This window comes from Charadrius vociferus, unplaced genomic scaffold (assembly GCF_000708025.1).
Source record: "Charadrius vociferus isolate BGI_N301 unplaced genomic scaffold, ASM70802v2 scaffold363, whole genome shotgun sequence".
Lineage (NCBI taxonomy): Eukaryota > Metazoa > Chordata > Aves > Charadriiformes > Charadriidae > Charadrius > Charadrius vociferus.
Genome location: NW_009647942.1, coordinates 1943773 through 1954140, shown reverse-complemented (window position 1 = coordinate 1954140; position 10368 = coordinate 1943773). Strand labels below are relative to the sequence as shown.

The following is a 10368-nucleotide window of genomic DNA, read 5'->3' as shown; positions in this document are numbered from 1 at the left end:
GCCCAAGCCGAAGCTCCCCCCGGAACGGGCCACCACGGGGGTAAACGCTAGCGCCAGGGGAACGGCTCCGGGCGGACGAACTGGGGGTTACACCGTAACGCCTTTGGGTTGTTTTCGTGGTCTTTTGCGGGAGGATCGAGCACCCATCACGGTGGCGATGAACCCTTGTCGCAGCAGGGAAAAGGTAACGAACACATCTGCCACAAACATCTGGTACTGCAAACCTCTCGGTCTACCCTTGCCTTAGTTTCCATAAAAAAACATTTTGGGTTTGCCTTAAAGACACTGTCGGTCATTCACTATAATTAAACTCTTAATTCTTTGCTGCCTTTCCTCTAAGGTGGCCCTGAACCTTATCACTCATCACTTAACAACCCATCAGCATCCTACCCAAAATACAGGTGATGGTAAGCAGTCATTGCTCTGCCTCTGGCCTTACTCCTAACCAACCAGTTCTGAATATTTCCTACAGACGTTAGAGAAAATGTCACTGGTCTGTTCTTAGGTGGGTCCCACCTGGGGCCAGTCCTCTGCTGCGTGAGGATGACGCAGAGATTCTCCAGCTGGCTTTGCTCAGAGCCAGTGCAGGTCTAAAAGGCTTCTACACGAGCTCTGCTCTGGACCCTGTAATGTACTCACATTTAATTTGCTGAAAACAAACGAGTTAGGCACTTTCATCCAAGCTGTATGTTGAAGATAGTCTTCCTGTGCCATGAATACTTGTCATCTTCTTTCTCGATTATTACAACATCCTTTCCTCTGGCCTTGAAAGACATGATGTTGCCACCTGTTTTGTTGAGAACACCCACGTATGCTACACTTTCACAATTTCAAGGACCACTTTGTTTCTGTCAGTTGTATTTCCCTGTATGTTTTGGAATCCTTCCCCTCATAAACACCTGTAAAGTTCTTTACACTGAGGCTTAAAATAAAGTTTGTTTGTTGCAAAAGTCTGTTGTGAACATTAGTCTGCCAAATCCACTGCTGAGCAGTCATTAGTGTCTCACTGGTTCTTTGCATTTTGCCAGCTACATCATCTGATATCATCCTTCTTACACTTGGATGGTAAGGCCAGTGGGCCATGAACATCCTTTTGGTTTTGGGTTGTACCGTATCTAGCATATTTCACTTCCATCAATTTATAACAGCTTCTGCAAGCCAGAACAGCTGTGCAGAAACCACAGCTTAATGCTGATACTCATGCTGCAATAGAGACTCTTTTGGTGTTAACCCCGTCAGTTGTGCTCCAGGAGCTAACGGATCACTAATATAAAGCTGTATTCTTAAAAATGTTATTTATCATTTCTCCACTGGGCAAATTAGATCTGATCTTTTATAGCCTACAGTCACCTGAATCAATATTCTTATGCTGTGATCCACGTTAGCTGGAGAAGTAAAAAGTTCATTCTTTTTACCATTCTTGCCTATGATTATTTCCTTTTATTCTTACTAATTTGACAACTCTTTCTGGCTTAGTTAAGGCTAAAGCCTTCAACTGCAAAACACAGAATTGATAAAATATCCTTTGGTCTGTTAGATGCCTATAAAGGTGTACTAGCACCACTAGCATGAATGGCATTCCCCATCCAAGTTTTTTATTTGTTTAGATAAGGAGAAGCCACTGATTTCTTCCTCGCACATAGTTTCAGTGTAACAATGTTTTGGTCCATGATTTGGGATCTTCCATGCTACTACAGCAACGTCTTGCAGGAATTCTTACCAGTGCTGTGTTTGGTCTGCTCTGGCCCGCTCTGATAGTCTTCTGAATGCCGACATGTGCTTCTGTCCCTGAAAAGTAAAGGCCAAATTTGAGCCAACACAATTTTTTTTTTTTTTCAGTGGGTTTTAGTACTTTATGGTTTTCTTCCCTGACTCTAACAGAGAAAGAATTCCTAAAGGATGGCTGACTTGGTAGGCTAAAGCATACACATGTCAATTATTGTTTTACTGCTTGTTACATAAGCCTTTAATTACCACTGAGGGGACAGAACGGTAGATGCAGCGATGCCAGTAAACTGCAGGATTTATAGCCTAAAATCTTGGTGCTAAAGATGGCTGATCACTGGGCTCCGCCCTGAGAAATGGCATGGTTGTAAAAGCACCTCACTTTGTTCACAGGTCCACAGAGGCCACAGGAAGGGTTGCAATTGTAGTTAACTTGGGAACAATAATATGTTGTGCAACAAGTACAATTCATGATGTCAAATGGGAAGAGTGCAGGAAGGTAACACAACTTACCAGGTTTATCTCTATGAGCCATTTACTGCCTACCAAGCAAACAACATAACTTTTAAAGCCAACTTTCTCTCCTCAGTGCCTGATTTTATAATAGGTCATTCATCTGAAATGACACTAAGCTGAGCGGTGTGGTCGATTCGCTAGAGGGAAGGGGTGTCATCCAGAGGGACCTTGACAGGCTTGAGGAGTGGGCCCATAGAAACCTCATGCAGTTCAACAAAGCCAAGTGCAGGGTCCCACACCTGGGTCAGGGCAATCACCGGTGTCAGTACAGGCTGAGGGATGAAGGGATTGAGAGCAGCCCTGCTGAGAAGGACTTGGGGGTACTGGTGGATGAAAAGCTGGACACGAGGCGGCAATGTGAACTTGCAGCCCAGAAAGTCAACTGTACCCTGGGCTGCATCAAAAGAAGCACAGCCAGCAGGTCGAGGGAGGTGATTCTCCCCCTCTGCTCTGGTGAGACCCCACCTGGAATACTGCGTCCAGCTCTGGAGCCCCCAACATAGGAAAGACATGGACCTGTTGGAGCGGGTCCAGGGGAGGGCCACGAAGATGCTCAGAAGGCTGGAGCACCTCTCCTATGAGGACAGGCTGAGAGAGTTGGAGTTGTTCAGCCTGGAGAAGAGAAGGCTTTGGGGACACCTTACAGGGGCCTTCCAGTACCTAAAGGGGGCCGACAGGAAAGCTGGGGAGGAACTTTTTACAAGGGCATGTAGTGATAGGATGAGGGGGAATGGCTTTAAACCGGAAGAGGGGAGATTTAGATTAGCTGTTAGGAAGAAATTATTTACTGTGAGGGTGGTGAGGCACAGGAACAGATTGATCAGAGAAGTTGTGGACTCCACATCCCTGGAAGTGTTCAAGTTCAGGTTGGGCCGCTCTCCACTCAACCTGATCTAGTAGAAAGCGTCCCTGCCCAAGGCAGGGGCATTGGAATAGGTGGTCTTTAAAAGTCCCTTCCAACCCAAAACATTCTATGAGTATGGTTACTATAAAAAGTACTTACTGCTAGCAACATTATGTTGTGCTGAACAGGATCATTAGATGATAATGTAGGCAATCAATTAAATAACACTTCTAAGCATGTACATCTTTTTAATCAACAGGAGCAAACAGGTATTCTTCAGCATGATCACCATTACCAAAATATTGATTTAAATCATTACAAATTTGAGCTCTCTTCCAAATCTTTTGGAGGTGTATTTCTTCACTAGGACTCTGCAACTATTTTTTTCCACAGTGAAAATCAAGCATGCCCTTGTAGTACCTTGCTAGAAGTATTCAACCTTATCTGAGAGAGAGTCTAAAGTGAAAAAAATGTAAAATATCTTAACCAAAGTGACAACTGGATAATACCCACATAAGTGCATGGGAGACCAAAGAAGAATCATATTCCACCACATTTTTGCCACTCTACTCAGTTCTGTGTTGGAACTTTAGAGGGAATCACAAATTTTCACCAAGAACTCTGGAAAACAGAGACATGTAATGGTGTCCTTGAGCTGCTGTGCCCTGTGCTCCTAGGGAGATGGCTCCAGGCTCAAGGACTCCTCCATGTCCCAAGGAACATCTGCAATGGTGCTCAGTCCCACTGAGGGAAGAGAAGGAAGTTCAAGATCAGTGAAGATATTCCTAATATTGTACCTTGAACATGAATGTGAGACAGCTGTCGCCTTATCCAAATGACAGCTAGTGCAGAACTGAAACTTTAATTCATTGCTCAGAAATTTAAAACTGGAACCAAAATCAAGAAAAGACTGGGGGCGTTTTGCCTATTTTTTATTGCCCATTGGTAACTATGAAGCATTTCTTTTCTTCCACAGAGAAAATGCCTCAAGAAAGTTTTTAGACAGCTGCTTGGGAATTATCAAAATTTTTATCTTGGTGCACCTCAGGCAAATTGAAGTACTTACCCACGAATCAAATTCTGTTCTCAAGTAGATACATGCAAGTCCTATTAGAACAGTGTAAATACATCCAAAGGCCAAATTTGGCAATTGAAATACTTTTGGAAAATGGAAACTAATGACAAAGATAATAGAACAGAGGAAAATAATTCATTTTAAATATAAAAATATTGACTAATGTTCTAATTCCTCTTCTGCTTATCAGCAAGCAAAGACTGAAGCATGAGTGGACTATTCTTGCTGCTGATGTAAAGAATGACATCACCTTTTCTAGAAAAATACCTGAGATATTTTAAAGCATTACTATGCTTTTATCATAAAAGTTTAAATTACAGTTATTATTGGAAGTGATCTGGAAAAAAAAGCATCTTTAAAGGCCTGTCAAAAAGGGTGATTGCCGCCCTTTATCCACTTGAGCCAGAAGGTAATTGAGAGAAAGCTGTTGATGTACTGGAGGGTGTGGGAATGGATCCAGAAGATACTGATTTTTCTTGTGAAGGGAAATGTTGCATGCTGTTCGTGAACCATGGAAAGTTACAGAATCCTTCCTTTCTTCCAAAGCTACAAGCTACCTCCATATTCTCTACATAAACTACCTATCACTGTGAAAAACACTAAAGAGGATTTGTTTCAAGCTGATGTGGCTCCCACCTACAGATATACACAGAGGTATTGATTTGTAATTTTTGTTTAGATCCTTATTCCTATTTTAATCATTAGCCTCAACCGGAGTGCTGAGGAGCTGTGAGACCCCCTCTCACCCAACTGCATCCTTTCAAGAAACAACAAAATTAAAAGTTTCCTGTCTGACAGAATGATAATCTCTCTGCCAGTGTGCAACTTTGGTCTTAAGTTGATAAATTGTTGTAAATACTTGAAAATGCCAGGAACCACCGTTCTTTCTTCTATTTTAAGAGACTGATACAGGAATCTAAGATTTGTCATCTTCTTGGTGGCCTTGAGTGGTACAGGGTGTATAGGAGGTTGTATAAGAAATGTTTGCTCGGCTCTGGTAAGAATGCTTGAATAGGTCTTTCCCTGCAGTGCTTGGAGGCAGAACTGCAGGTGACATCCAAAAGTTTCTCTTTTCTGTCCATCCCTCAACTACATCAGTTGGTCTAATAAGAGAGTTGGGTTGTTTTTTCTCCGCAAACTATGCTTTGCTGACATTTCCAGTCCCTCATAGCTCAGAAAAATTGCTCTTTACCAGGCCCATGCAGACCTCGCCCAGAGCACACCCACAGGCTTTTTGGCAAAACCATGCATATGGACCAGTTCTCAAGAAGAGGTCTAAGAGACGGTAACTCTGGGTAGGCAGACAAATTTTTATTATTCAAACTATGTATCATGTTCTATAGTATAACCTCCATCATATATACTAACACTCATACTTACTGCGTGTAAGAACAGTTAACATTTTTCTAAGGTTTATAACTCTGCCTGGTTTAGTTTGTTTGGGTGGTTTTTGGGGTGGTTTTTGGTTTTTGGTTTTTTTTTTTTGACACGACAAATTTCAGGTGTGGGCTTCAATGTACATGATAAAAGAGCTTCAGGATGAAAGAATTATTAATGTAAAAATTCCTACCATCACCAAAGCAGCATTTTTTCTCCCAACTAATTTTTATACCTCTAAGTTGAGCCATTTTAACTGAACCTTTTATTCCCAGAGCGCTTCTCTGATGCTCTGCTTCAGCAGGCAGAGCTCTAATCCATATAAGGGCTCTTCTAACTTATGCCAGACAGTGTGGCCTTCATAAACTGAAGAATAAAGTAAGAGTATTCTTCCATTTATGATGGAGAGACATATTTTTATGCTGCTTTTAGAAGAACACCTTGTAAAACTACTAATCAACACTCCAGGTAAAAGAATAGGAAAGCACAGTGGGGGAAAAGAAAAATCACACAGACTATGGGGGCAGTAGAAACAGCCCCCTTCCAAAGAGAATGTAAAACAAACCAAAAGCAAGATTCTCTGCAACAGCAGAGAAAAGTCTGGAGATTATATTTATCAAACTTAAAGTAATTAGCTAATGAAATAATTTTAAAATAAAACAATCTCAATATAGAAATCATTACACTGGAAAATACAATTTACTTCCTTTGGTTCATGATATCCTTATTAGCCAAACAGGGACTAAATAAAAATACAGATAATCAGGTTACCAACACAGCAAATAAAAACATATGAGAAGTACAGCCCCATTATTTATCAGGACGCTCCAGACCAACTATTGCCTAAGATATGCTTAGTTAGACTAATTAACCTAGCACATAAAACCAGACAAAGTACTTAGACAACCGTGGAAGCATCTCTGTAAGCTCCAATTATGGTCCTTATCATCTTACGAAAAATAAAATGAAATAAAATAAAATATGACATTATCTGAACAGCAATGGCATCCAAGAAACTCAAATCACTTCTTCATTTCCAAGAATCACTGAACATATCTGTAGCCTCCCAATGTTAATAACTTGAAAAAACATAAACAACACAGAAATCAGAATGTATCTGTGAAGAATTTACATTCTTTAAAAAAGGTTTTGACTCTGTATAGCTGCTAGGATTAAAAATCTCACTGATATACGCTGAATCAGATGAAAAATAAACCTATTTTATATTATTATTTTAAATATTTTTCTTTTTTTTTTTCTTATCACTGAGGAAATGACACTGATGTGTCCTTTCTGTCTAAAAAGGTAATTATGCCAGAGATCACAGGTAGATTGAGCTCACTCAGAAGCTAGTGAAATGTCTAATCACCAGTTACCAAAAAGTAACCACCAGTTACTCCTGCTCCTTTCTTAACATTCGAAAGGTTCTCCAATGCTTTAGTCAATTTTTGTCCTTGGGAACTCATCAAATGTACCCTGACGCACAAACATTCACACCAGTTTTCTTGGAAGATGTCTACTTTTGACCTGATATGCACAAGCTCATGCTTTTTTCAGTACCTATACAAGACTACGAATAATTGCAGTTAAAGATGGATCTTGAGGTCCTTCTTCTTGCAAGAGCAAGAGATGTTCTAAGACACAGCCACTATTTGGTCAAAGACATTTGGCTAAAAAAAAAATAAATAATAATAATGATACATTAAACTCTCTCTTTCTTGTGAATACTGTAATTGTGAAGTCAAGTAGCATGAGATCACAGACTTGACTTTCCTGAAAGTCCATGTTGAAAAATTCAAGATTTATACTCAAGATTTATAGTGTCATATTTTCATTCAACGTGTCCCACCATTTCAGTTTCAGCAGCAAAAAAAAAAAAAATCCTACACAATACCTTTATGAGAACAAAATTAATTCAGAAAAGATAAGAGTATATGAAATAAAAAAATACATAGATTTTCTCAATCTTATCAGTCTTTGGACACAGTCTTATCAGTCTTGTTATTGATTCATTATGTAATTGGAAAGTTCACAGGTGCATAAATTTATATTTTAATAGTATCTACATTTGCAAAGACAAAGATCCTGATTGTAGATTCTTTAAAAGTTGCATTTGTGGTAGAAGGTAGAAGAAGGAAGGGGGATTTTGTCTCTAAATGCCAGTGAATTGTCCCCTTGAAACTGGTTTAATTAATTCATGTGATTTAATTAGAATCATAGAATCATAGAATTGCTAAGGTTGGCAGGGACCTTTAAGATCATCAGGTCCAACCATCAACCTACCCTGACAAAACCACCTCTAAACCATGTCCCTAAGCACCACATCTACCCTTTTTTTAAACACCTCCAGGGATGGCGAATCCACCCCCTCCCTGGGCAGCCTATTTCAATGTCTAATAACCCTTTCAGTGAAAAAATGTTTCCTAATATCCAATCTAAACCTCCCCTGATGTAACTTGAATCCATTTCCTCTCGTCCTATCACTTTTCACCAGGGAGAAGAGGTCAGCCCCCACCTCTCTACAACCTCCTTTCAGGTAGTTGTAGAGAGTGATGATAAGGTCTCCCCTCAGCCTCCTCTTCTCCAGGCTAAACACCCCCAGTTCCCTCAGTCATTCCTCATAAGGCTTATCCTCCAGACCCCTCACCAGCTTTGTAGTCCTTCTCTGGACACGCTCCAGCACCTCAATGTCCTTCTTGTAGTGAGGGGCCCAGAACTGAACACAGTACTCGAGATGAGGCCTCACCAGTGCCGAGTACAGGGGGATGATCACTTCCCTAGTCCTGCTGGCCACACTATTCCTGGTACAGGCTAGGATGCCATTGGCCTTTTTGGCCACACTGCTGGCTCATATTCAGCCGGCTGGCCACCAACACCCCCACATCCTTTTCCGCTGGGCCGCTTTCGAGCCACTCTTCCCCAAGCCTGTAGTGCTGCATGGGCTTGTTGTGACCCAAGTGCAGGACCCGGCACTTGGCCTTGTTGACCCTCATACCATTGGCCTCGGCCCATCGGTCCAGCCTGTCCAGATCCCTCTGCAGAGCCTTCCTACCCTCAAGCAGATCAACACGCCCACCTAGCTTAGTGTCATCTGCAAACTTACTGAGGGTGCATTCGATCCCCTCATCCAGATCATTGATAAAGATATTAAAGAGAACTGGCCCCAGCACCGAGCCCTGGGGGAGACCACTTGTGACTGGACACCAACTGGTGTTAACTCCATTCACCACCACTCTCTGGGCACGGCCATCCAGCCAGTTTTTTACCCAGCTAAGAGTATACCTGTCCAGGCCATGAGCAGCCAGTTTCTCCAGGAGAATGCTGTGGGAAACAGCGTCAAAAGCTTTGCTAAAATCCGGACAGATAACATCCACAGCTTTTCCCTCATCCACTAAGTGGGTCACCTTGTCATAGAAGGAGACCAGGTTGGTCAGGCATGACCTGCCTTTCGTAAACCCATGCTGACTGGGCCTGATCACCCTGTTCTCCTGAATGTGACGTGTAATGGCACTGAGGATGGTCTGTTCCATGACCGTCCCAGGCATCGAGGTCACACTGACCAGCCTGTATTTCCCTGGATCCTCCTCCTGGCCCTTCTTGTGGATGGATGTCACGTTTGCCAACGCTGGGACCTCCCCGGTTAGCCAGGACTGCTCATAAATCATGCTAAGTGGCCTGGTGATCACTTCCACCAGCCCCTTCAGTATCCTCCGGTGCATCCCATCTGGGCCCATAGATTTGTGTACCTCCAAGTGCTGAAGCAGGTCCCTCACCATTTCCCCTTGGATTACAGGGGCTTCATTCTACTCCCCATCCCTGTCTTCTAGCTCAGGGGTCTGGGTACTCAGGGAACAATGGTCCTACTGCTGAAGACTGAGGCAAAGACAGCATTAAGTACCTCAGCCTTGTCCTCATCCTTGGTCACTATGTTACCGGCCCAATCTACTAGAGGACAGAGATTATCCTTAGTCCTCTTTTTATTGCTAATATATTTCTAGAAACTTTTTTTGTTGTCTTTGACAACAGAAGCCAGGTTTAGCTCTAGCTGGGCTTTGGCCCTCATGATTTTTTCCGTACATAGCCTCACTACCTCTTTGTAGTCCTCCTGAGTGGCCTGCTCTTCCTTCCAAAGGCCATAAATCCCCTTTTTCTCCCTAAGTTGCAACCCTAGCTCCCTGTTCAGCCAGGCTGGTCTTTTTCCCTGACAGCTTGTCTTTCGGCACACGGGGACAGCCTGCTCCTGTGCCTTTAAGACTTTCTTCTTGAAAAACATCCAGGCTTCCTGGACTCCTTTGCCCTTCAGGACTGCCTCCCAAGGGACTTTGTCAACCAGGCTCCTGAAAAGACCAAAGTCTGCCCTCCGGAAGTCCAAGGTAGCAGTTCTGCTGATGTCCATCCTTGCTTCTCCCAGAATCGAAAACTCTATCATTTCATTATCACTGTTCCCAAGACAGTCTCCTACCATCACATGCCCCACAAGCCCTTCCCTGTTTACAAACAGCAGGTCCAGCAGGGCACCTTCTCTAGTCGGCTCCCTCTCCAGCTGCGTCAGGAAGTTATCCCCAGTACACTCCAGGAACCTTCTAGACTGTTCCCTCCCTGCTGTATTGTATTTCCAGCAGATATCTGGCAAGTTGAAGTCCTCTACAAGGACAAGAGCTCGCAATCTTGAGACTTCTCCCAGCCTTTTGTAGAATATTTCATCTGCCTCCTCATCCTGGTTGGGTGGTCTATAACAGACTCCTACTACGATGTCTGCCTTTTTTAATCTGCCCTCCCCCTGATTCTTACCCATAAACACTCAACCCTATTGTCACCATTATTTAGTTCA

The 10368-nt window shown here is 42.7% G+C and overlaps 1 protein-coding gene across 1 annotated transcript in view; it reads right to left on the bottom strand.

The window, feature by feature from the left end:
• The window catches only part of CERK (ceramide kinase), a 51043-nt gene extending 41730 nt beyond the window's left edge, over positions 1-9313 (bottom strand). The window contains exon 1 of the mRNA XM_009883221.1: positions 9037-9313. Coding sequence (XP_009881523.1) covers positions 9037-9313 — 277 coding nt within the window. The remainder of the gene's footprint in view (positions 1-9036) is intronic.
• Between the last annotated feature and the right edge of the window lie 1055 nt (positions 9314-10368).